Below are 26,349 nucleotides of genomic sequence, written 5' to 3' on the forward strand. Positions count from 1 at the left end.
GAGTGGTTCTCCATCTGCCTGAGACATGTACGGGGGAAGAGCCAAGTAACTCAGGATACTCTACAACCTATGTAGAGACCAAGAGGATCATGAATTATCCTAGTCTGTGAAATGAAATAGCCTACCAAGTCCAGGGGCCAGTCAAGATGGATCTCGGGCACATGAACACTTGGGTTTTCATAAAACAACATGTAATGGTTTGAGTGGCAGGAAAATGTTCTTGGTCAAAGCAGCTCTGTTGGAGCAGAGTGCTTTGCCTGTCTTCCTGTGGAAACTCTCCACTCCCCAGAAGGGAACACGACAAACCCAACACAAGCAGCTTGTGACAAGTGTACTTCTTTGGGAAATCTGCTCCTTGAAGAGAAAGTTGCACACCAACAGCATGCACACCAACAGTGTACATACCTTGCTGATCTTCCCACCAGTGAAGCAGTCAAACCTTTTCAGACACACTGTGAGAACCTTGGGTGCACAGTGGATCGTGAACCTCTTGGAGGCGGCAACATTCTTCTCACACCTTGAAACCAAGCACAGAGTCCAGTGCTGAAATGAACCTAATCTTCCTCCAAGGCAGCCATCCAACTTTTCCTGTCTCACATATCCTTATGCTATTGTAAGGCAATTCATTGCCATATTAAAAAAAAAAAATCTGTGTCTCAATGGTGTGCAGTAAAATTCCATTAGAAGACGACCTCTGCTTGGTGACTTGCAGCCCCCTCTAGCGTTAATATGTTGTTAGTAGTCATCTTGCTGCATTTAAAGCAGTTTTCACCATCCAGCTGCTCGGGTGACACAAAGTCCTCCAGAGTTGCAGTGAGGGATGGAGCTGCCTGGAGGAGTGAGAAATGAGTGGACTGAGCTGCAGGAAATGCCCTCACCCAAAAATTTTCCAGGAGCTGAGACGAAGATCCCTGTAGCTGGTGCTGAGGAGACCCATCTTGAACTGTCCAGAAGGGGGCAGAGAGTTTGATACTGAACATTTCCCCTGTGTCCCAGAAGTTCCCAGGGGCTATCAAGAGTTCCCTCTCTGTACCACCTCTCAGTTTAGCTACTGATGGTGTGTAGGGTCATCAGTAGCGAAAACAATCCAAACCATCAGACTGGGAGAGAGACGGGTGTTGAGGGAGGGGTTAGGGAAGAATGAGGATATGTCTAGGGTGCAGAGAGGTTAATGGGTGCTTGTCCATCTTGAAGCCAGCACCTACAGAGAGATTAGGGCCATGACCTCTGCAGGAGGACACCATCCATTCCCCTTTCCACTCACCACCAAGAGCTCTTGTGTTAACAGTATACCCTTTTAGGACAAATACGTTGACTCTGGAAAGCCTTGGGATGTCTTGAAGCACAGTTGCAAAGTCTCTTACTTTGATATCCAAAGGGATATCCAGGAAGACCTCATAGAAATCAGAAATGGCTTTGCAGCTGAAGCAGATGACTAGAAAGAAAAATCAAAATGCCAAGCAAAGGAGAGTTAACAGATTTGATTAACAGATTTGCAAGGAGATGTTCCTAAAAGTACTTACAGGCCTTGCTGTACTCCCAGGAAAGCAGGTAGTTGGCCAGCGGTGGGGTGTACGTCAGGCACTGCAGGACAGCATTGAAGAAGCACGTGTTGCCCACATTGAGGAGTCCTGCTGCCAGACCATGCAAATCTTCTCTGGGGGAAAGAGGATCCTTTTTGGTGGAGCCATTCCCTCAGCAATGACTGCAGGGAAATTCCATTTGAAAAGAGATGAAATGAGGCACAAACTGTTGCAGCCCGATTCAGGTGGGCCTGAGTGACCACCTTACAGGTTTCGTTTTCACCTTAAAAGGACATGTTTCCAGCCTCAACCAATTGGAGTCAGACCACCGCACCTGGGGTGGGGTCACTTGAGGTCATATATACCTGTGTTTTTGAATAAACTTGGGATTTGCTGTACATCACATTGGTGGGTGCAGTCCTCCCTAGGGCCTGGCGGCAACAAATGGTGACCCCGACGTGTCTCAGAACATGAAACCCACCTGCACACCTGCCTAGAGCCTTAAAGAAGTGGCCCCTGAGAGCTGCTATGCCCCAGTTTTTTGGGTGCTTTGTGGAGAAGCCCCTGAGAGCTTCTGTCTCCTGTAAACTTGGGAGTTTTGTGTAGTGGCCCTGAGAGCTGCTGGAAGAACGTGGACTGAAGGAACCACGACCTTCGAACCGGTGAGTTAAAGAAACATGGGAAATTCCAACTCGACTAAAACGAAGTTATTGCTTGATAAATTTGAGAAACTAGCTCGTGTAACGAAAACAGACATTGAAAGACAGGCATTACAAAATATTTTGGATTGGTGCTTCAGTCGAGGGCACCTAACAGATGCCAATTCCACGCTTTCCATAAAATTATGGGACAATATTGGGGCAGATTTGTGGAATTTAGTGCAAACTGCACCCGAAGAATTTCTGCCGCACATTTCGTCATACGCAGCTATAAGGAAAATGCTGTTAGAGGTAGAACGAGCCCATAAAAACCTAGATCTACCGGAGAGAAAGGAAAAAAGTCAGTTTCTGCAGAGCAGTTTTTCCCCTGAACATCCTTCTGCACCGCCGTGGGCACCGCCGCTCGCAGAAACGCCGCCGCGGTACCCACACGCGGCACCGCCCGCTCCCGCTCCGGAAAACCCGGCAAGACCACAGCAACCATGGGATCAAAGCTTTTCCACGCCGTTCGTCACCGTAAAAAGCCAAGAAGTCGTCTTTGCACCGCCTTACAACTCACAGCAAATGAGACCACCGGCTGCCGCTGTAGAAGCGGCCGGATCTCAGCAGCAACCTTGGAACCCCACGAGACACGCCGCAGAAAACCAAACCGTGAGTGAGTTTTATTTAAATCCTAACTCCGAGAAGGCACGATGGGGAATGCCCTCAGCCGAGAGAGACATGTGGAGGGGGAGACAAACGCCTTGGAGTTTCTCTTCCCTTGTCCATCCACCTTCGGCGCCGGCTCCACCGCCGCTGCCGCCAATGCCCTGCGGGTACCTCGGGGCTGAGGTCGCCCCGCCGCCGCGCTCCCCGCCGCCCTGCGGGTACACCGGAGTCGCTCCGTTGCGGCAGGAGACTGTTGAGGCAGACATTCCAGCGGGGCTACAGCCGCCCGCCATAACCGCGTGGCCAGGAAAACAGAGAGACCACGTGATGGCAAAGCCCGCGAAATCAAACAAAGGAACGGCGTGCCCTGACCACGAGGCGCCAGGACCGCCCAACCCCCCTCCCTACTGCCTGCCAATCATGGCGCATGCGCCAGGCGCGGGTCTGCCGCAGCCCGCAGGGGCCGAGGTCGGCTCCGAATTCGCCCGCTCCGGAGGCAGATCAGTTCCCGCGCCACCACCACCACCTCCTGCGTGGATCGACTACGTCATGGAGAGGGGAGAGACTCCTCCCCAGTGGAACGGAGCCCGCAGAGCTCCCCCTGAAAGTTCCCTTCACTGCGTGCCACCCACAGAGCGAGCGCCCCGAGAGCGAGTTCCCACAGCGCCGGTCGCGCAGGAGACAAGTTCTGCAGCACCAGCGGGGACTCCCTCCCCGATAGCCGCGCGCTGCCCGCAGCTGCCAACACCAGCACGGGAACCCCCCGCGCCGGTAGAGACTGCCCCTGCGCCGGCAATCTGTTACCTGCAGCCTCCATCACCGACAGCCACACCCACCAGCTGTATCCCAGAATGGAGAGCAACACACAAAGAAGCCTCTGTTTGGGACATGCTGGGGGGAGCTAGGAATCACGATGTAGTAAAAAAAGGACTTGAAAGATCCAAAAATGCTGCTTTAGCTGTCTTTTCTAACCTTCCTAGAACAGGGAAGCCTCTGGTAACTCAAAAGACCATTTCAGAAGCCTTCACAGCTATGGTGAAGCCAGATGAAAAGCATCTAGCCACCATAATTCAAAGGGTAGTTAAATCCAGAGAGTATCTAAGTGTATCTCTTGCATTTATAACTTGTCTTGTTGCTGTTACTAATCAAAATGTATGGATAATGCTTTCTCAACAGGCAAAAAATACACAATTAGAAACTGGACATCCCTTAAAATTAGCATCTTTAGACCAGCTAATGGGATCAGGAGCTTATGAAGACCCACAAACACAAGCTGCATTGCATTTTCATATTTTGCAACAGTCAAAGAATGCTGCTTTGACCACATTCTCTAATCTGCCTAAGAAGGGAAAACCTTCTCTACCCTATATGCAAATAATGCAGAAACCTGGACAGACATTCATGGAATTTGTAGATAAAGTAACAGAAGCTTTGGATGCTGCTCCAAATATTACCCCTGACATTAAACCAGTATTATTGAAAGATCTGGTAATTAATAATGCCAATCCTCAATGCAAACAGCTCATAGCCTCTCTACCAGCCACAGCTACTTTGGTACAGTTAATTGAAGCCTGTGCCAAATTGCCCTGGGTAGAAGAGGAGGAAAAAGCAAAGCTACATGCCTCTGCTCTAGCCACAGCTCTTAGCAAACAATCCACCCAAAAAAGGGGGAAAAGACCCTGGAATTTAACAACAAAATCTTGTCCAGCACAACCAAACCATAGCAGAACTCAAAGTTTCACTGGAGAATGTAACCGTTGTCACAGACTTGGTCACAAAGCCCAGGATTGTCATTCTAAATATAAAAAGGATGGTACTCCGCTAACAAACATGGGGTGGGGAGCTGGACCTCCAAAAAACCAGAGGGGCTGCAAGCCATGGGGTGCAGCCAGTCAAATAGCTCATGGAAACTGGAGCCAAGCTGCCTTCCCCATATGGCAACCACAACCACAATCAGCAGTAGCCTAGGACTAGTTGTTAACTGTCCAATCAAACAAGAACAGTCTAGTTCAGCATGTTGTTTAGCCTGTATTTTGAAATTCTGTAAAATTTTCAGTTAAAGTGCAGTTTTGAGCTTATTGCACTGCCAAGTTGCCCAGCAGGCTGCAGGGGTAAGGATACCTGTCCCCTAAGCTGCTGAACATTTTTTGCAGAATGTAAGTAGTTATGTTTAGCCTTTGTGAATTTTCTCTGTGAATTCACACTTGTTTGCTGCTTCAACAAGAGTGTATAAGGACTAAAAATCAAAGCTTCATTCTCAAACCTCTGTGATGGCCACACAGAAGTTCTGAGAATGAACCTTGAACTATAACATAAGGAGATTTAGTTCAGCTGGACTGAACTTGCTTCTTTGCTAAGTTAAGTCACTCTGCACTCTTGGACACTTTGCACAAAATTTAATAAAATTCGTAGTTTGTGTACAGTGGTCTGTGCGGTGACGACTGCACAGGAAAGACCACAATTTCACGCGTGAAAGAAAAGTTTCTTGTTTTGCACTAGTTGTAAGTTTGCAAATTCCAAACATACATGTCTTAGTCATGTATTGGTTTGTGTTAGTTTACAAAGGTTACTGTACCTCCTTCCAAAAGTTCTATTTTGAAAAGAGAGGGGGAGGTAGGGATGTGTAACCTGCAAATACCCTGTTAAGTCTTGAATTAGCAAAATTTGAGATTTTCAAAATGTTATTTCTCAATTTTCAAAATTTTCAGCCTTTCTGTTCAAGTTGCAATATGCATGATGTGTATTCTGTTGTTTGCATTTTTGCTTTGTTCTTTGAAACAAAAGGGGGAGATGTTGCAGCCCGATTCAGGTGGGCCTGAGTGACCACCTTACAGGTTTCGTTTTCACCTTAAAAGGACATGTTTCCAGCCTCAACCAATTGGAGTCAGACCACCGCACCTGGGGTGGGGTCACTTGAGGTCATATATACCTGTGTTTTTGAATAAACTTGGGATTTGCTTTACATCACATTGGTGGGTGCAGTCCTCCCTAGGGCCTGGCGGCAACAACAAACAGTGAGCTCTCTATAGGAGCACTTAGGACAACCTGCTCTAACTTCCAACCCAACACTGGGGGAAGCCTAAGCATTGCTATTGCAATTTACAGGTTTGGAAAAGTCTGTTCCCCTGCTTACTTTGCTGAGAGTCCAACAAATCCACACTCTGACTTCTGGGCCTCAAGCTACCTTCTTTCTCAGTAGAGTTGTAGACTGGACTATCAGGTTAAGCCTTCCCTTTTCCTGACTGTAACTTGTTGAAAACAAGAAAGTACTGGGCACAGAAGGTAACCCACAGGGTGTCAGACCTCTGTATGAGCAGTGACGTATTACAAAGTCTTGTACCTAGTGGCAGAGGAGTGACAAAAGGTGTTTTCCTGGGTGTAGTTGTAAATACCAGGGTCAGTCTGTCTGCTTTCAGGAAACATTCCAGAGTTCACTCTAGGCTATGAGCTGGTCATTCTGGGATTGGACCAGCCGTGTCAGTTGTCTGTGAGGATTCACAAAGTCCAAACCTGCTGGTGAAGCTATTACTCACAGAAGTCATTCCCTGCTGTGGCCATTGCCTCTCTCAGGAAGAGAGGGCAAAGCTTTGGATGACCAAGGATGTGTCAAGATGTGCTCCAGAAAGAGATCAATGCCAATTCTGTCACCTAATTACAAAAGTATAAAAACTCCAAATAAATACATAACAGCATCCACTATCCACCATACAAACACCAGACTGGTGCTTGTACCTGCTGCCTAGCTGCAGCTCATGCCCAGTCAGAACTCAGATCGGTCACAGAGCCCCAATTCAAAGCAGGTTCAAAGGTCCCTTTGAAGTGCTTCCATGCTTGCTACCTTCTCTAGAGAGGTTCTGCTGCTCTCCTGTCATTGCTTCAGCAGCAGAGCCTTCTGGCTTTCCCACCTCCTACTTAGAAGTGACCATCTTTCAGCCACTACTTAACTGCTGCCTTTGATGCTCTTCTTTTTATGTCTCACTTCTTTCCTCCCACAGCAGTCAAGGTGGGCTTCTTGTCATTCTAGGCTGAGCCTATCCTCTCAGACTACAGTCACTTCTCTTCTTACCTATCCTAGGCTAAGGTAATGAAACAAGAATCAGAAACAGGAACTCTAACCTAGGCTGTACCTGGCAAAACTGTAAAAATTGTAACAGCTTAGCCTACAGCTAGGAAGGTATGAACTAGCTTATACTTTTATCCCACATACTCATATACTGTGCCAAAAGTCGAATCATAATTACCTTTAAAAGAGGATGAAAGTTGAGAAGTGGACAATAAACAATAAATTTTCTGAAAAAGGCAGGCACACGAGTAGCAAAGGAAGGAACCAAGTTATCCGGAAGGCCAACTCTGCTCAACTAATTTCTGTTGCTCAAGTGTTGGGCAAGTGTGGTCACAATCACACAATATATGCTACATCTTTGCCCCTTTGTGACACAGGGTCACACAAGGGTGATTCCCCGTGAGGCCATGGAACTACATGGTTCATGGTCACAGGAATCCACACGGCACCTCCCACAGATGTAAGCCACTGGACCTCCCCCCATGTTGCTGGCAAAGGGCTATTCTTCCTCTGTCAGAGCTCCTGCACCTTCTGCACAGCCTGATGAATAAAAGCCTGCCCAGGACTTTAAGTAAGCCTTGTCACAGCTTCTTCTGGTCTGTGAGACTCATGTAGAAAAATACCTGGTCTCTTAAAGATTAATTTCCAATTAATTTTATCTACCTTCTCCGGGGACACCCCTTTGTTGCGGGGGAGAAGCTTGCGTGCCCTCATGAGGTGGAGAGTTATGCTGGCAGTGGTTTGCGCCGCCGGTAGGGTCTCCCATGCCAGATAGGTCTCAGCTGAAGGGTCAGACAAAGTGTGTCCATGGGCAGGATGGGCTCGCTAGCTGTCTGGCAACCATCCTAGGAGAAGGACAACTCCAATCCCAAACCCGGGCAGATGGAGCTCGCTTAGCCCTGTAGGGCCATCCATTTAGAGAAGGATACTCTAACCAAACCTACGTCCTGAGGTATTCACTGTCACCGTCCAAGCTTGCTAGGCCGTGGCAGATGAACCTTAGGAGTAAAGGGTGGGGCCGGTTCTGCGCACGCTGTGCCTCACCTAAAAAATCCATTGCGCAGGCTGGAAGGGTTCACCCACATTGCAAAGCTCTGTAGCGACAGGTGAGGGTCAAAAACGGCAGGTGATAGGAAGCAGCTGGAAGCTGCAGACCCAACCCTGCATGCAGGCAGTTCAGGATATTGGTCATTCGAGACTTGACTCCAGAGATGACAGTCTCTTGAGGCAGCATCCTGAATGACCAAGCAGCCTTTTCTAGGGACAACACTCCTTGCTCCACATGGAGAGGGGTCTGGAAAAGGTGGCCTAAACAAAGCTCGTCTCCACACTGGTTGGATAACTGCGGCCAACCGGCATCTTCCATGCGGTCAAACAAGAACAAAGAGATTTCAAAGGCATACACCTGCCTGCAAAGGTGAGCTCAAACTAACACTCGCATGTTGGAACATCAGAACTATGCTTGATACTGGGGATAGTGGACGTCCTGAGCGTCGTTCTGCTCTAATTGCCCACGAACTGTCACGACTCAACATCGACATTGCTGCTCTCAGTGAAGTTCGTCTTCATGAGGAAGGCAGCCTTAAAGAACATGGTGCTGGCTACACACTCTACTGGTCAGGCAAAGCCAAAACTGAAAGACACCTTTCAGGAGTTGGCTTCATGATTAAAAACTCCATTGCCTCCAAACTTGAAAATCTGCTGACAGGTCATTTCGATCGCATTATGTCCTTATGCCTCCCTCTACACAACAAACAACATGTTGTTCTTTTTAGCGTTTATGCCCCAACTCTCTAAGCTGTCACAGCAGAAAAAGACAAAGTCTACACCGACCTGTGCCGCCTCACCCAAAATGTTCCTGCGGATGATAAGATCATAATCCTTGGTGACTTCAACGCCAGAGTAGGTAAGAATTCTGAAGCCTGGAAAGGAGTCCTGGGCAACCATGGTGTTGGAAACTACAACGACAACAGACACCTCCTGCTAGAGTTTTGTGCAGAACGGCAGCTCACCATCACCAACACTATCTTTCAACAGAAAGACAGCCTGAAGACAACCTGGATGCATCCTCAATCCAAGCACTGGCACCTCATTGACTATATCTTAGTACAACAGAGAAATGTCAGCGATGTCTGTCATACCCGAGTGATGCCGAGTGCAGAATGTCAAAGAGACCATCGCCTTGTGCATTGCAAACTTAACCTCCACTTCAAGCCCAAACCTAAGAGAGACAGCATTCCAAGGAGGAGGCTCCAAGTCAGCAATCTTCAAACAGCCACAGTGAGAGACAGCTTCCAGGGAAACCTTCAAACTAGACTTAAAGATAATCCCATAGATCCCTCTCCTGAAGCCCTTTGGCAACATATTAAAAGTTGCATCCGGAAGTCCTCTGAAGAGTCCTTAGGGTTCTCCTCCAAGAAAAACAAAGACTGGTTTGATGAAAACAATCAAGAGATCCAGGAATTGTTGAAGAAGAGAACTGCTCACCAAGCACACCTTGCTCAGCCATCTTGCCATAGAAAAAAAGCCGCCTTTCGTCTTGCATGCAGTGAGCTTCAACAGAAACTTCGAGACATCCAGAACAAATGGTGGCTCAACCTAGCAGAAAAGACACAACTATGCGCAGATTTAGGTGACCAAAGAGGTTTCTATGAGGCCCTGAAAGCAGTGTACAGACCCATACACCAGGTTCAAAGCCCCCTACTCAGTGCAGATGGTCAAATGCTTCTAACAGATAAAACCTCCATCCTGAACTGATGGTCTGAGCACTTTCAGTCTCTCTTCAGTGCCAACCGTGTAGTCCAAGGCTCAGCAATTCAGCACATTACACAACAACCGGTGAAACATGAATTAGATGCAGCCCCTACTATGAGAGAGATACTCAAGGCCATAGAACAGGTGAAAACTGGCAAGGCAGCTGGGGTTGATGGAATTCCACCTGAAATCTGGAAGCATGGAGGTCAAGCACTCCGTGCCAAATTCCACGAGCTCATTGTGCGTTGCTGGGAACAAGGGGAACTACCATCAGATCTCTGTGACACAGTCATCATCACCCTGTACAAGAAGAAAGGAGAAAAATCAGACTGCTCAAATTACCGAGGTATTACTTTGCTCTCCATTGCTGGTAAAATCCTTGCACGGAGAGTCAGTCTTGAGGAAAAAAGACAACGCAGGAAGAACCGTTCCTTGCCAATATCACCTAGGGAGACGTTTTGCTGTGCCTTTTGTGACCGGACCTGCCTATCCCATATCAGCCTTTTTAGCCACCAGCACGCTTGCAGCAAGTGTGGGTAGTGACCTTCTCAAATCTTCGTTCGCGAAGCCTAGTCATGATGATGATGGTAATGATGATGATGATGATGATGATGAATTTTATCTGCCTACGAGGTACAGCCATGGGCTGACCCTGAACCTATGTGAAGTGGACCTTGGCTGGCTGCTGGCCCCCATCCAGCTGCTGTCTTGTCCTTGAGCTCTGAAAATGCTCCTGCGTGGCTTTTTAGCAGCCTCACATTTACTCCTGTGTCCAGGGTTGGTTAGGTTTTGATCAACAACAGCTTTAAGCCACATTCTCACTCTGGATGGCGGGAGGCCATTTTGTTCCTGCTGCACGTGGCTTATGTAGTTTTGGGCTTGTTGGAAATTATCAAACTTTTCTAATTTTTTTAATACTCTTAATTAACTTTTTGATTAGTTGTTTTAGTTAATCATACGTGGTGAGTTTGGCCTTAAATCACTTCTAGCCAGCATAGAGTAAAATTTGTCACAAGCTCCTTTTGTGAGAACATAGCTTGGGAAAGTATTAGAACTGCACATTTCATTAAAATTAACATTGTTATGGCTCAGTGGAGAAAGCCTAGCAGAGAAAGGTATCTTGTTGAAGTCTGGAACACAAGATTTATGGACTGCAAGGACCTTTTGCAGAAACCAACAGATAAGGAAGGCAACTAACAAAGGTTAACTGTGTTGGAAAATCTCTAAGGGAGGAAAAAGATACAAAAAAAGACTAAAGATATGAGCTTATTGTCATAAAAAGAGAGAAATTAATAACCAATAGTGGATAGAATACTAATTAATGAAACAGAATTATCTAATTTAGAACCCATGGACATTATTTCTTTGTTTGCCAAATCTGTATATATAGGTGAAAAAGTGATATATTGCTGTCAGTATGGAGGCAGGATTTTTGTCCGCCACATACAAACCCAGTACTGCAAATAAAGTAATACCTTACTTTCTAGCATTAAAAACCCCCAGTTTGTTAGAGGGTTCTATTTATCCCAACAATTTTGAAGGTATTTGGCAACAGGTTATCCTCTGGACACCTGGTGTAACCTCTGCTCAGCAGCCAGGCAGTGTTTCTTGCACTCCAAGGAGGCAGCTGATTATTATTTATCCCCACTTGAACTGACTGATTTGGCGCCTGCCCAGCGTGGGCCACCAAGTTTTGCCCAACTCCTCTCAAGGCAGGTGGTTTTACTCCTTCCTAGTTCAGCACAGTTCAAATGGCTCCCACTCCACTCAGGGATGTTTCTTCTTTATACTTGGGTCATCCAGCTGGGGCATGGCCTTGCTCAGATGGCTTTTATTGAGCATGTCTTGCAATGGCTGTTTTTGTCCCTGTCTTCCTTAGGGAAGTTCTTTTTATCCCTTACCCAGACAGAGTGTCTCCTCTCAGGTGACTCTATGCCCCTGCTCTAACCTGATGTTTGTATGCTGCGTTGCTGCCCTTCCAGCAGCACTTCAGAAACTCTCTGATTGAGGCTTTTAACAATGGCACTTGTAAACAGTGCCCCTGCTCCTGCCCTTGGCTTGTATGGAGGCATGTTAGGAGGTGAACAGCTGTGCTTTGTGACCAGGCTGGTCTTGTATGGGACCTCTTTCCACTCCTTGTCAGTCCCTGAAGGTCCGGTGTACAAAGACCACTATGAGCCTTCAGTTTCCTGGGCACCAGGCTGACTCCTTCCTTTCTCTTGATCCTTGCAGGTTCCAGGCACCTGCCCATCAAGCTGTGATGACCCCATGGCAGCACAAGGCATCAGAGCAGCACACAGAGCCCCATCTATAACACCAAGCAGCCTGTTGCCCGCCGAGAGAGCCACTCATGTTCTGTTATGCGCTTCTAGTCTAGATTGGTATATCAACATGACAAGCCAAGGATTAAGATGTGCCTGCAGAGTGATCGGGTTCAGGTGATCAAGCTTCATAAGCTGAGCTCTGCTGTACAGTTTGGTGCTACAGGACCTATAAAATCCTGCTACACTGATGCTGCTTACAGAAATCCTGTGCCAGTCTGATCATGGTGTTCTGGGCTATGGGGACCATAGCATGATGATGGAAAAAACGAAGCTTTAATAGTAATTATGACTCAGTGCCAACATTGTTGTACACAGATGAACCCATCTGTACCTACTGTGTCATGTGATCACCCTGACCAAAAGGGGACAGGAGAAGGTGCAGAGCAACTGTCCAGAAGAGTCCCTTGGCTCAGGGGATATGCAGGGCAGCAGGGATCCAGACAGGCTGGTAACAAGTCCTGCCAGTCCCCTTTCCCCTTCCAGGTGTCTGGCCAAGGGCCCAGCACCTGCGGTTGTGGGCTGTACAAAGTTCCCCTGATGCTGGAGATCTGACACATTTAGTAAAACAGTTCCCATCAGAGATTTAGTCTGATCCCCCTAAACTGAGGGGAAACTGCGGCTTTAGGAGAGCATAGTCTGCTTTCTGCACCTCATTTTTATGCCTCATCAAAATTACTGCAAGATTTAGACAAAAATCAAAGTGTAAGTGACCAAGAAGTCTCCCAGGTACCTTAAACAAAACAGACTTCTGATTCTGTCTGCTCCCTGTTGGGGGAAATTTGAACAGCACAAGTCACAGCATGCTCTTAGAGGCCTGTATGCCCAACCCAGCCTATGCAGTGTCCTTGAGCTAGCTTCAAAAGGAAACAGACTTGCAGTAAACAGCAACAGCAGACAAGTAGCAAGATGTAGGAGACCGCAAAACAGGCAGGGGCCAATCAAGTCATGTTGTGAGGTGTGTGGACATTAGTTATTAGCCAATAGTGTGCCTGTATTATTCACGTGCTTTTAGAAGTATGAGATATAAGTTTGTGGGTAATAAACAATAAAACGGAGCATTGACTATAACTCCATGAGGATTCATCTTTGACTCCAGCACCAAAACTCCAGGGATCATTTGATTTTTTTACTTTAGCTCCCTTTGGGCTGTAATAGTCCCATTCCCAGTTAGAAAGCTGCTGGGCCGCCTGAGTCACAGTCCCATGGAGAGCTCAGCCCTGCACTTTGGAGCTGTTCCACAGCTCATGGGCATGCCTGGAGTGGCAACAGGGCCGTGTGTAGTCCCCACTCCTGGGATCAGGTGGCAGTCTTGGCTACTGGAAAGTTTCTGAATTCTTTTCTGCAAGCTGCAGCTGAGTGCATCATGCCATTTGTCTCGGTTTGAGGGGAAAAACCAAAATGTTTACTCACAAGCGGGGAAGGGGGGCTCCTCCACAATAATCATGCCACTCTTTATCAAATTTAAGAAAAGGAACTTTAATAAAAGAAGGATAATTGTTCTTAACTGATATATATATATATATATATATATATATATATATATATATATCTATCTGTAGGCAGTTAAATGCCTCCCTGATATCCAATCCCGTCAGATCTCGGAAGCTCAGCAGGGTCAGCCCTGGATTAGTACTTGGATGGGAGACCTCCTGGGAAATGCCGGGTGCTGTAGGTTCTAGTCCTGAGGATTTCAATGTCACTGTCCAAGCTCGCTCGGCTGTGGCAGATGAACCTCAGGACTTAAACGGTGGGGCCAGTTCTGCGCACGCTGAGCCTCACCTAAAATCCACTGCACAGGCTGGAAGGGCACACCCACGTGGGGACAGCCCTTCCCAAATCTTCGTTTGCGAAGCCGAGCCACACACACACACACACACATATATATATATCTGTAAACAGACCAGAGCAAACCACTTCCCCAACACCACAGGAGAAAAAAAAGACAACAACAAAACCCAGCAGGTTTCCTCCGGGAGGAAAGTTATACTTAGACAGTGTCAGTGTCACAGCCCGGTTGGCTGTGGAGTGAGTTTCCAGTCCATCTTCAGCGAGACAGACGAGTGGTGAGCTCTCAGATGAACTCTGTCTCTCCCCCTATGTTCCTTGTCCTGAACGAAGAAGGAAAACTGGAAAATGGAGAACAGCAGCATGTCCCAGAAAGCAGCCACGACCTCTCTCTCCCAGGTCGCTGCCCCAGCCAGGGTGGGCCGGTCACAACACTGCAGGTGGTGGTGAGACTGGAACGGAGACTTGGACCCCAAATGCAGGAACCAGAAGCGCAGCTGTGGCAAGGAGAAAAGAACCGGCTCACCAAGAAGCAGAAACAGCAGCAGCCAGGAGCAGCAAGGAGCAGCAAGGAGCAGCAGCAACAGCCTCTCTCCCATCCCTACACCCACACCACCCCCAGGTGTGTGTAGTCCCCAAGACCTCCTGGGATACCGTGGCAAAATGAAACTTCTTTGCACGTGCAAGTGTAGCATCTTCACTTTATACTCCTCTCCTGGAACAGGAGGTACTGGCGCAGCAACCATTCATCTCTGAGGAGTCTCCAGGGGTGTGAGGGGTGATGAGGGAGGGTGTACAGCAGATGGCAGAGTCAGAGACCACAGAATAGGTTAGGCATGAATGTGGGGAGATAAAGTAAAGTTCGTTGTATATTAAAAGCCTCTATGGCTCATGGGGAGACAGCACATCTCCCTCTGAATAGCCTAGGTTCAGAATATACCGACATCCATCATCCTAATCTTTCTCCATCTTGTTTGCAGACAAATCTCCTGTTAAACCTGCCAGAGCTTCCAAGCTGACTGCAGGCAACAGATGGAGGCCACATGGCATTATCTTGCAGGTCAGCAAGAAGTGAATGCCTTTCAGACGCTGCCTCTCTCCCTTGTAGATCTCTCTGTGCTCCCCAAGTCCTTCTGATCTGCCCCATTCTTGACTTCTACACTTCACTCCGTGTGCTGAGAGCCATTGCCTGGCAAGGAATTATCTGTGGTGCCTTTGGGAACCGGGAGCCCAGAGGCTGAGGCCTTCCAGCAAAAGCCTGAGCCTTGTCCACCCACTGTAAATCTCTCTTGTAACATCTGCTTGATAAATACAGCATTTATTTAGCCTCATTTGCTATGTTGTATGATGTGGTTACTTCAGTGAGTTCCTGTGGTCCTTTCACCTCTCCCTGACTGGCCTGGCTTGTCCCCAGGGCACCTTGCCAAGTTCACATGTTGTGCTGCTGACATATGGCTTGTGTCATTTTTCCTTTCTAGAAGGTGACTTTTTCCACCAAACTTCCTGTGGAGGACAGCAAAGCTGCAGAGATGAGCCCAAATGTCAGTGGAGAGCCTGGGTGTCCCTAGGACTGGTGCTGATGTGGGCCAAAATTGCCCCAGTCTCGCCCCATCCCAGTCAGCAGTGGGATATTGAGGTTGAATTGTGAAGATCCGTAACCTCTCTGCAGCACCCCTGTGGGATAAGGAAGACAGGGCAGGGGAGTGGGTGAATGGTGAGAAAAGGTCTTCTGGGTATCCTGGGCGAGATGCAGCAGCCACGGGGCATGTGCAGCCCAGCCTTCCTGGATACACTTGAGGAAAAGTGTTGTAAGAAGGACCTTCACCCAAAGTAATGGCCTTTGGTTTTTGTGCTGCTTCTCCCAGAGCTAGCAGGATATCAGCAAAGGAATCAAAGCTCAGAGGATTTCCAGTCAGAAAGATACTGGGAGGAGTTGGGTATGTATTCCTCCATGTCATAAAATGAGAAAATACAGGGGCTGGCATGAGAGGTGAGGAGCTTCCAGAGTCTGCTCATTTCTGCAGTCTCCCCTTACTAGCATGCAGGGGATCCAATGCCTCCAATGAAAACCCAAAAGATGTATTGCAGACCCTGAAGGTGAGTGTCCTGGTTCCTGTCGAGACAGGGTTAATTTTTGCAGTACCCAAGAGGGGGCATGGCCAGGTCCTGGAGGTTATTCTGTACCACCTCACCTCATTTTCCAAGGACAGGTGAAGGGGTCCCTTCTGGGTCCTGTGTATGGTGCTGAAGTCAGTATTGCTGGGCACTATGTGGTGAACAGTCATGCGTGAAATCACTTGCCTCCCTTGTTCTGTCTGTTTATGTTACTATTATGTTGCTGTACTGTTTTCTTATTCATTGCCATTTGCAGTAAAATGTTCTTATCTCAGTCTGTGATCTTCATGTTTTGTGCCTCCAGTTCTCCCCTTCATCTTGCCTCAGGGTGGAGGGAGAAATGAGGGAGTGGCATGTGATTTGCAGGTTTTCACTGAGAACACTAAATTATGGAATACCATTTCCAAATCATGGCAGTGAGTACAAAAACACCTTGCATCTCAGCGCCATGTTTCTGCAGCCATGACCTCCGGCACTGGCCTCAAAAGGGAGAAGCAACACTGAGGCTTTTACAGCACTCACTGTGCTCCAAACTAAAGGAAAATGTATAAACATGCTCAGAAGGCATTCCTTATGCTACTGAAACTCCTGTCAGCTTCTTACACTCTTTGCTATGGTCAGCAATTTCTCTTGGCATGCTCAGGAGTTTCCCAGGACTGTTCTGTTAGCTAAGGCTTACCCTGGGCCCTAATCAGCAGCCTGTGTGGCTTAATACATCCCCCTCCAACTTACTGGCATATAGCATTGTTTTTTCCTATTCTCTTCCTACCTTTGATGTGCCAATCTTCTCCATCCAGTTGCTGCCAAATACCTCCAAAAGGGTCAGAATAAATAGGACCCCCTAACATTGTCTTCTCAGTATTAGAAAGCAAGGCGTTACTTCATTTTCAGTGCAGGGTGTGTATGCGGACAACAAAAATCCTGCCTCCATACTGACAGCAATACATCACTTTTTCATCTATTTATACAGATTTAAAACAAAGAAATCAATGTTCATTGGTTCTAAATTACATCACTCCCTTTCATTAATTATTGTTTTGTCTGCTATTGGTTGTTAATTTCTCACTTTCTATGATAATAAGTTCATATATTTAATCCCTTATTGTATCTTTTTCTTCCCCTAGGGATTTTTCAACACTAATACCAACCCTTTGTTAATCATCTTCCTTATCTGCTGGTTTCTGCAAAAGGTCCTTGCGGTCCATAAATCTTGTGTTCCAGACTTCAACAAGACATCTTTCTCTGCCATACTTTCTTCACTGAGGTATGACATGATTAACAAAACTTACAGTTCTAATACTTTTCCCAAGCTATGTTCTCACAAAAGGAGTTTATGACAGCTTTTACCCTATGCTGGCTACAAGCTTACCACACCACCTATGATTAATTAAAACAATAATAAGTTATTTAGGACTATTAAAAATTAGAGAAGTTTTATAATTTCCAATTATTCTCCCCCTTGGAAGTGATCTCAGTTATTCTTTTAAGATTTCTGCCATTTAGACCATTGAGCATCTAGCAAAACTTAAGACACAAAAATGCAATAATCACTATTAAGTTATTAAACTCTTAATAAAACTTATTAAATGTACTTAATTTATCAGTGTATATAATACCTTAAAACATGTAATGTAATCTTCTTTAGGACAAACTTAAACTTTTCTTACTGAAATTATCTAGTATCTTGGAAATGCCAATCAAGAGCCTTAACACTATAAGAAAAAATTTAAGTTTAGAAAAAAAATCTGTTCTTTAGAGTAGCCAACCACTCTTTTGAGATCCTTTTTCAGAGACTTAAAGACAGCTCTAATGTCAACCCTGCATTGGGATTACCTGACCTGACAAAACCTTCCATACTGTTTTTTACATGAACACTCATACCTTGCATTAGGTGTGCTGGCTCAGGGGCTAGGGGCACGAAGAAGGGCTGTGGGATATTTTTCCAAACAACTGGACAATGTAAGTACATTATGGCCTATGTGCCTTTGAGCTGTAGCAGCAACTGTCTTTTTTATACAAGAAGCTTGGGATATGACCATGGGCCAGAAATTAATTGTTTATGTTTCATACATAGTTATCTCTGTCTTACAGCAAAGAGAAGGTCACTGGTTATCCCCAAATCAAATGCATAAATATCAAGTTGTCCTGTTGGAAGAGGATGATGTGGAACTGAAAACAATCACCACTTTGAATCCAGATATGTTCCTGGAATCTGTGCCAGAATGCCAAGAGGCCTTGACAACATGACTGTCTTCTAACTATTGAGCAGGTTTACTCCTACAGGGACGATTTAAGGGACACTCCAGTACAATATCCAGGCTGGAAACTGTTCACAAATGGGAGCAGTTTCCTGTGCAAAGGAGAGAGGAAATCTGGTTGTGCACTAATGACCCAAACAAAGGTAAACAAAGCTGACCAGTTACCTGTTCACACCTCTGTACAAAAGGATGAATTGGTCACTCTGCATAGCCCTAGAATTGCCTGCAGATAAGAAGGTCAACATAGGGACCGATTCTGACTCTGGAGCAGTACACATCCTTGGAGCTATCTGGAAAGAAAGAGGGCTCCTTTCAGCACAAGAATCTCCTGTTAAATATAGAGATGTCATTAAACAATTATTGGAAAGTGGTTCGTTACCAGTCAGAGTGGCTCTCATGCATCGTAAAGCTCATTAATTTGGAAATACACCAGCTAATGTTGGAAATCAATTATCAGATATGACCCCTAGAGATGTGGCAAAGAAAAGCATCCTAGTAGTTAACTCTGCCACTATGGTTGCTCTGAGCACTGTCCTTTCTTACTAAGCACACCCTTTGCAGTGACTCTTTCCCTTTGTGCCTGAATTGTCTGCCCGCAGCAGACCCATTTTGCAGGTGCTGGGCGTAGGACCCCTCTTGCCTTACATGAACTTTAAGGTCCCTTTCAAGCGAATCCATTCTATGGTTCTATGAGACTGTATTGCCCCTCCCCCATCCCCTGAAGGCACCATGCCCAGAACCTGGAATGCCACTTTGTGACATCAGCCCTGGGGCTGAGGGTGCCACAGACAGCACAGGTGCTGAGGGCACTTGGATCAGCGGCTGCACTAGAGGAGACAACCTTTTGTTTCTTTCAGTTGACACATGCCACTGGCAGTGATGAATTTGCTGTACCTCCTCATTCTGCTGGCCATATACAGGCCTGCGCATGGCACCTGGGATACCTGTGGGTAAGTGGTCCCAGGCTCTGGGAGGGAGCTTGGGCAACCTTTAGGTGGTTTCCAGGAGGTGGCCTGCTTGTCCCACATTGCCACAGCACAGCTTCCCAAATGCCATGTGGGAGCCTCAGTTCCTTTGCAGCACCCATGTGCTGTGACACAGAGACACAGCCTAGGCAGCAGCAGCAATCAGGCAGGACAGTTATGACTTTCTGCTTACAGAGATACATGTGGGCTCCGGCCCATGGCTTCTGACTACAGCATGCCACACACTGTGGGTGGCACAGGTGCCCAGCCAGGGGCCTGGCCCTGGATTGTCAGCATCCAGGATCCTAGGAAAATTGGCACTGGTCATACATGCGGAGGATCCCTCATCAGCCCACAGTGGGTCCTCACAGCAGCCCACTGTTTCATCCAGGCCAGGTAAGGAGGAGGAGGGAATGGGGATATCCTTGTAATACAAGGAGAAGCCCAGTTCACAGCATCACATATTACTCCGATCCTGTTTCCTTGCAGTGTGCCCAGTGCCTGGGCACTACAGAACCCACCTTAGAACTGCTCAGGAGAAAGCTGGGCCCATGCTTTGGCTGCCTGGTAGCCTCCAGTTTGATGTTTCTGGAGCCTAAGGCAGTTGCACCTCAGTTGCACTGCTTTTCTCTGTGTTGAGAAGCAGAAGTCAGAGAAGTGCTGAGCTGATGCAGCGCATGCCTCTGCTTCCTCTCACCCCTCCCTCTGCCTTTCAGGAACATTACCATGTGGCGTGTGCTGATCGGGGCCACCCAGTTGACTCAGCTGGGCCCTGAGGTCCAGCTGCGTCATATCAAGCGGCTCCTGGTTCACCAACATTATGCTGCTGCTTCGCAGCAGAACGATATTGCCTTGGTGGAACTGGACCAGCCCGTGGAGTGCAGTAACTACATCCAGCTTGCCTGTATACCCAATGCTTCACTTACAGTGTCAGAGCTGAAAATCTGCTATATTGCTGGTTGGGGTTCCAGCAGTGCAAAAGGTGAGTTCCCAAAAAGGACTCATGCCCTGAGGGCAAGCTGGGCACACCGGGGAGACAAGTTGGGCTTCCCAACGGCAGAGGCCAAAGCCAGAGTCAAGTTGCAGGACATATGCCTCTGGAGAGTTGGGCCTGGCCTGCCACCCAAAGCCAGACAGAAAGGACCCATCACTTTGATGGATGATTCAGAGGCAAAGACAAGCCCTAGGGAAGGACTTCACCCCCAGACAGAGGAGAATTGGCAACAAGTTGCTGAATGCTTATTCCTTTCTGTACTCTCAGCTCAGAGACCAAGTGATGTCCTGCAGGAGGCCAAGGTCCGTCTCCTTGATATCCAGGTCATTAACAGCAGTCGATGGTATGCTGGGACCATCCACACCCACAACCTGTGTGCTGGCTACCCACTGGGTGGCATTGACACATGTCAGGTAGGAGTGTACTACGAGTCAGCCAGTCCCCAGCAGCACAGACAGCTGCCCAAACACAGACCAGCATATGCTCTGCCTGACAAGTCACTTTCCCATGCATGGGATCCCACCACTAGTGGGGCTTCCTTCCTCTTCCCCATATCTACAGGTCCTTGTCCAGTGCCCATGTCCCTGAGGCCTGGCACTCTGCCCAGAAAACCCATGCAGTGCTCTTGGTAGCTCAGCAGTCCAGATGCTGGATCATCCACCGTTTGTGCATCCAGGATTGCTGTGCAGATATGAGAGTGGGCTTTACCTTACAGGCCCCCAGCATGTTTCCGGCTGAGGTTCTGAAGACTCTAGCACCTGAGCAGAGCCCTTCTGTGCCAGGAATACAGCAGGGACTGTAGGAGAGAAGCAAGCTCCTAGTGCTGACAGCAGCCACCCAACAGCACCTTAATCCTCTCTTGTCTGCTGCAGGGTGACAGTGGAGGTCCTCTGGTGTGCAAAGATAACAGTGCCAACTACTTCTGGCTTGTTGGAGTGACCAGCTGGGGAAAAGGCTGTATCAGAGGAAAACGGCCTGGAGTCTACACTTCCACTCAGCACTTCTATGACTGGATCCTGGTCCAGATGGGCCTGTGCCCAGCTGTAACATCCACTCCAACACCAGAGGCAGCATTCACCTCAGCACCCTTTCAGGAGCCAGCTCCAATACCAACACAATCAGGCTGCTTTACACCCATTCCACATCCACACACAGCTACAGCAGCTACTCCAGCGGCAGAGCCAGCCATCACCTCAACCCTTTCTCAGCAGCCAAGGCCAATGCCAACACAATCAGACTGTTTCACACCCACTCCACCCCCATGCCCAGCTGTAAGAGCTACTCCAGTGCCCAAGTCAACCTTCACCTCAACCCCCTTTCAGCAACCAAGGCCAACACCAACACAATCAGGCTCGTTTGTGCCTGCTCCACATCCATACCAGATACTGGTGCAATTCTTAACTCGGGTGCATGAGATGCTGCAGAACTTAATGGGAAAAAAGGCTTAAGCAGCAGGATGAACAGGATCCAGTGCAGGCTGCAGTGAACTGCTACCATTTCCTGCTATGGCACTACCTGCTGATTCACAGGCAGTCTCAGGGTCAAAGACCTGCTCTGTTCTGCTCATGTTCCTCCTCTGCATGTCTCTGCATGCAAATGATGAAGCTGATTTGGTTGTGAAAATAAAGTTGTCTATTGTCACCAATAGCCAAGTTTTCAGTCCAATTCAATCTCCTCTGCAAGGCAAGGAGTCTCATGCCTGGCACCTGCAAAACAAGGTAGTGGCAGGAGAAGGTAACCCAAGTCATAGGGGGGGTAGAGCTCTTGAGAAGAGCAGTTGGAACGCTACCTGTTTTAGGCTGCCTATCAGTGGGATCCCTGTGTGTGTGACTTGAACCTGGACTCTCTCATGACTCAGGAGACATGGCTCTGGAAAGACTCAAGGTTAGCCCCAAGGACTGGGGTAAGGAGCTTGACATACAGCACGGAGATGACTTGGCAGTAGAGGGAGAATTGGCCAGTGGGAAAAATAGGAAAACAACAGCACTTTCCTGCAGTTCCCTGTTTTCTCTGCCCCCACCTCAGTTCCCATTCACCTGACTCCCTGAGAGGTTGCAATCCAGCAATTGTTTCTGTCCTGGAACAAGAATTTATATTGCCCCTGATTCTGACATCAATTAAACGTTTCAAATGGAAGGTAAAGGGCCTATGGAAGTTTCTTCTCAGCTGGATATTGAGTCCTCTACTTTCAGTCTCACAGAGAGATGGTCAGAGTCTGCTGCCTTAGATAAAAGTTCCTAGAACAAAAGACTGCTCTGGGCAAGACTGCATCTGTGCAGCATTAAACTGCACAACAGATGTTGATATCATATGCACTTTTTCAGCTGCATTTTTAATCTCATTGAGCCCAGCTCCATAATTTTAATCTGAAAATACAAGGGGAGAGAAGACCTAATTTTTTTCAGCAGTCACTTCGAAGGATACCACCACCACCATGCACACTGGGACTACAAGCTTTCCATTCAAATTATATATGCTCTCAAATTTTTTTAAGCTTGCAGATATCCTAAGCTAACTATATTAAAGTACAGACACTGATCACAAAAGGCACGTGCTCAGCAAGCTGTGATGGTCACCTCATTTAACTCACTTTCTCTGAAAAGCAGCACGCAACCCTGGAGTTAGGCACTCTACTGCTCAGCTGCATGTACCATCATATTCTTTCCCTCTTGCAGAGTCCAGCTTCAAAACTTCATACATCCAGTAGTTGCTCCCATGCCAAAGAGATTGAAACAAAAAGTTATCTCTGGCCTTTGCTTTCCCCTTTGCAGCTTATTAACTTCACAACATGCACAGGTCTGTGTGCTCAGGTCTACACTGCCTCATGCACCCTCTAGTCTCACTGACTCCAGCTACAAAACTAAAAACATTCAACAGCTGATGCCCTAGAAAAAGTTCCAGAAGAAAAAGCCAGAGTGGAATTGAAGGCCTAGAAACTGCAGCCAACAAAGAGACGATTCCCCTTCCTTCCCAGTTAGAGTCAGGATCACATCCTTTTAGTCTCAAAGAGCTAGGATCCACAACTGAACCCTTACAACTAACTGCTCGCACAGACACAGCACAAATTGCTCTTGGTTGTACTAGTACGCTTTTGTCACTCATAAAACACACAGTGGTGGTGTGGACTTGCACAAGAAGTCAAGGACCCTTGACTAAACCAGCTAAACCAGCCAAAGAGCAGATCCCAGTTGGAAACATTAGTACCTTCAAAGAAACTGTGTCAAGACAGAAAGGGTTTGGCTGAGGATCTCTGTTCATGTGCAATCTCTTACTTGCACTCACTCAAGAGGCAAGATGAACTCCTTTCCAGTTCTATGTACAAATAAATTTTGTGGTTCCCACAGAATGCAGGTACACCATTGAAAACCTCTGGAAAAACAGAGCTCACAAAAGGGTCAAGTGAGAGATCTGTTGCTGGCTCCACCTTCAACTGCACTCATTGACCTGCAGCACATACCCTGGGATCTGCACTTCTCTTCAACTCTCTTGCACCATCATAATCCTTCAGTCTCACCAAGTCAGAATTTAAAACTGAATCCCCCACTAACTGCTCAGACACTAAAAGGACCAGGACAAAAAGATCAACAGCTTGGTTTTCACATTCTCTCTCGTTCAACAGCTCTAACCGATAGCCCTGTATACAAGGAAAAGCATTCAAACTTGCCAGGACACTCTCTAAACTGTCCAATGCATGAATCCAAAAGGTATTTTCTTGCCAGAGACAAATGATGACACCATCTCAGCAGAATATGTTCCCCGCCTTCAAAACAGAAAAGATGCAAGAATTGTTCCCACTGCTGAAGCTTGTAACTGGGCATTTCCTACCCCTGACAGTGTATCATCCACACACCAAGACTGGGGATAGCTGCTTACCTTGTCCATAGACTGTCAAATATATCAGAAGACTACTTGACTGTCTTGGATTGAGCTGGCAAAATGCCAACTGCCCAACACAGAGTCAGTCTCTTTCCCCCCGACACTGAGAAAAGGGAGAAAGGAGGAAAAAACCCCTCAAACTAGGTTTAATCTTAAACTAACTCTATATATTTATACAGAAAAGAAAAAATTAAAACTGTAATATAATGCACACAACACAACTTAGATATAACACCAATTTTCTTCCTCCCACCAGAAACAGATTCCATCACTCTAGATCTATAAGCACCCCAAAAGACACCCAGCAAGAAACAGAAAGTATAATAACAAAATGTTTCTACTCCTGAACTCAAACAAAATGCAAGTAGTGACAATTGCAGCAGGGCCCAAGACAGCAAGACAGCAACTGTGTGCCTTGCCTCTACTTCAGCCATGAGGGAACTGAACTAGCCACTCCCACACTGGCTCCTACACTTAGAGATGATGTCAGAATATGGGTATGGAATACCATTGGCCAGGAGTCAGCTGTCAGCTAGCCCAACCCAGCTCAAGTCAGCTGATAGTCTCAGGCCTAGTCTGAAATCTAAAGCCTAAATTTAGGCCTACCTAGCTAAACCCATAACACGGACAAATTGAATACCTTGGGAGGTTGCTCCCACAAAAGAGGTGCCTGATAGTAAAATAATTGCTGTCCTTTTCATTCCCTGGGCATCTGATTCTTTGCAGCGCAAGCCCTAGGACTAAGTGTTTCATTCTTAAGGGAGAGCACTATTATCCCCTTTCAGAAGTTAACTTCAAAATTTGGATACCAACTCAGTCATTGCAATTGTCGAGGGATAGCTCCCACAGAAAATGTGCCAGGACAGAAAGATGCTCCTGTCCGCTGGTACCTATAATCTTCTTCTGAAGCACTGGGCCCACTTATCTTCCTTCCCATCTACAAGCACTGGGACACACTTTCAGGAGCCCAGAACCAAAAGCTGGCTCCCAGCTCTTATATTGCAAACGTCCAAGAATTGCTCCCACACAACAGTGGGCTGGGAGAGATGTTTCTGGTTGCAAGTTTACCTCCTCACAGTATGACTATGGGATTGTGTTGGTTACTACCCAAGGGAAGGCACTCTAATTCGCTTCCCCATCCTAGAAATGTGAAGCCAATTGTCAAAACTTGTATACACCTTGGATTTTCTACACCAGAGGTACTGGAAGAGAAAGCTGGGGCTGATATTTATGTCCACTAGTCTTTATGTCCATCTCTGTGCCTGAAACACTGGACCCAGCTGATTTCCCTTCTCCACCTCCCTTTACATTACCTTACATATCAGCTTTACTTAACTGCCCCTTTCTTGCTTTGTCTTGTTTACCCCTCCCTTGTCTTGCCTTGCCTGGCCTTTTCTGGCATACCTCTCACTTGCCTTACATTACAAACCTGCCCCTTTCCTTTCTTTGCCTCCTACTCCTTTGCATTGCCTTGCCTTGACTTCACCTCCCTTGCCTTGCATTATCTTCCATTTCTGTCCCTTGCCTTAAATTTCCTTCCCCTCCCTTTGCTTTCTTTAGCTTCCTACACTTCCCTTGTCTTGCAGTGCTTTTTGTATCCATCTTCTGCCTCTATTTCTCTACCACTTTCTTTCCCTGGCTATGTCTTACTTTGCCTACATCTGTTTTGCCTTTCCTACAATTTCCTGGTGTTTCCTTGCCTGTCTCTCCATTGACTTCCTTGGGTTGCCTAACCCTGCCTGTTCCTTGGCCTACCCATACCTTGTCTTACCTTGCCCTTCTCTCCTCTTGCCTTGCCTTGACTAGCCCTACCATGCTATTTATACACCTTCCTAGCCTTGCTTTACCAGCTCTTGTGTTTTCTTGCCTTACCTGCACCTCTCATGACTTGCATTACCTTCTGCTCCCTTGCCTTGCCTTGCCTTGCCTACAACTTCCTGTCCTTCCCTTGACTACTACTCTGTTGCCTTGCCCTGCCTTGCCTACCCCTCCCTTGGCCTTTCATTGCCTTGCCTATTCATCCCCCACTTTAATTGTGAGTAGCCCTTTCTTACCTGGCCTTCCCTTGCCTTGCTTTTCCCTGCCTTTGCCATGCAAGGCAAGGAAGGGGTAGGCAACAAAGAGAAGGGTTAGGTGTGGCACAATGAGGGAGGGACAGGCAAGACAAGGCCGTGGAATAGGAGGTGAGGAAAGACAAGACAAGACAAGACAAGGCAAAGCAATACACAGCAAGAAAGGGTTAGACAAGGACATGCAAGGGAAAGGTAGGAGAGGCAAAGTGAGGCAAGAAAGGGGTAGGCAAGGCAAAAGAAGGCAAGGGACTGGTGTAGTGTGATAAGGTAAGGCAAGGCATGTGTATGCAAGGGAGAGAAGTAAAGGAAAGGA

At 47.2% G+C, this 26,349-nt stretch overlaps 1 protein-coding gene across 1 annotated transcript; it reads left to right on the forward strand.

Moving 5' to 3' along the window:
• The first annotated feature begins 18,993 nt into the window (after positions 1–18,993).
• Positions 18,994–21,536, forward strand: LOC139682839 (acrosin-like). Its single transcript, XM_071577459.1, has 6 exons — positions 18,994–19,079; positions 19,290–19,490; positions 19,811–20,076; positions 20,356–20,501; positions 20,961–21,184; positions 21,419–21,536. The coding sequence occupies exons 1-6, from the start codon at positions 18,994–18,996 to the stop codon at positions 21,534–21,536; spliced, it is 1,041 nt and encodes a 346-aa protein (XP_071433560.1).
• The last annotated feature ends 4,813 nt before the right edge of the window (positions 21,537–26,349 follow it).

The sequence above is a fragment of the Pithys albifrons genome, chromosome 25, assembly GCF_047495875.1.
Source record: "Pithys albifrons albifrons isolate INPA30051 chromosome 25, PitAlb_v1, whole genome shotgun sequence".
Lineage (NCBI taxonomy): Eukaryota > Metazoa > Chordata > Aves > Passeriformes > Thamnophilidae > Pithys > Pithys albifrons.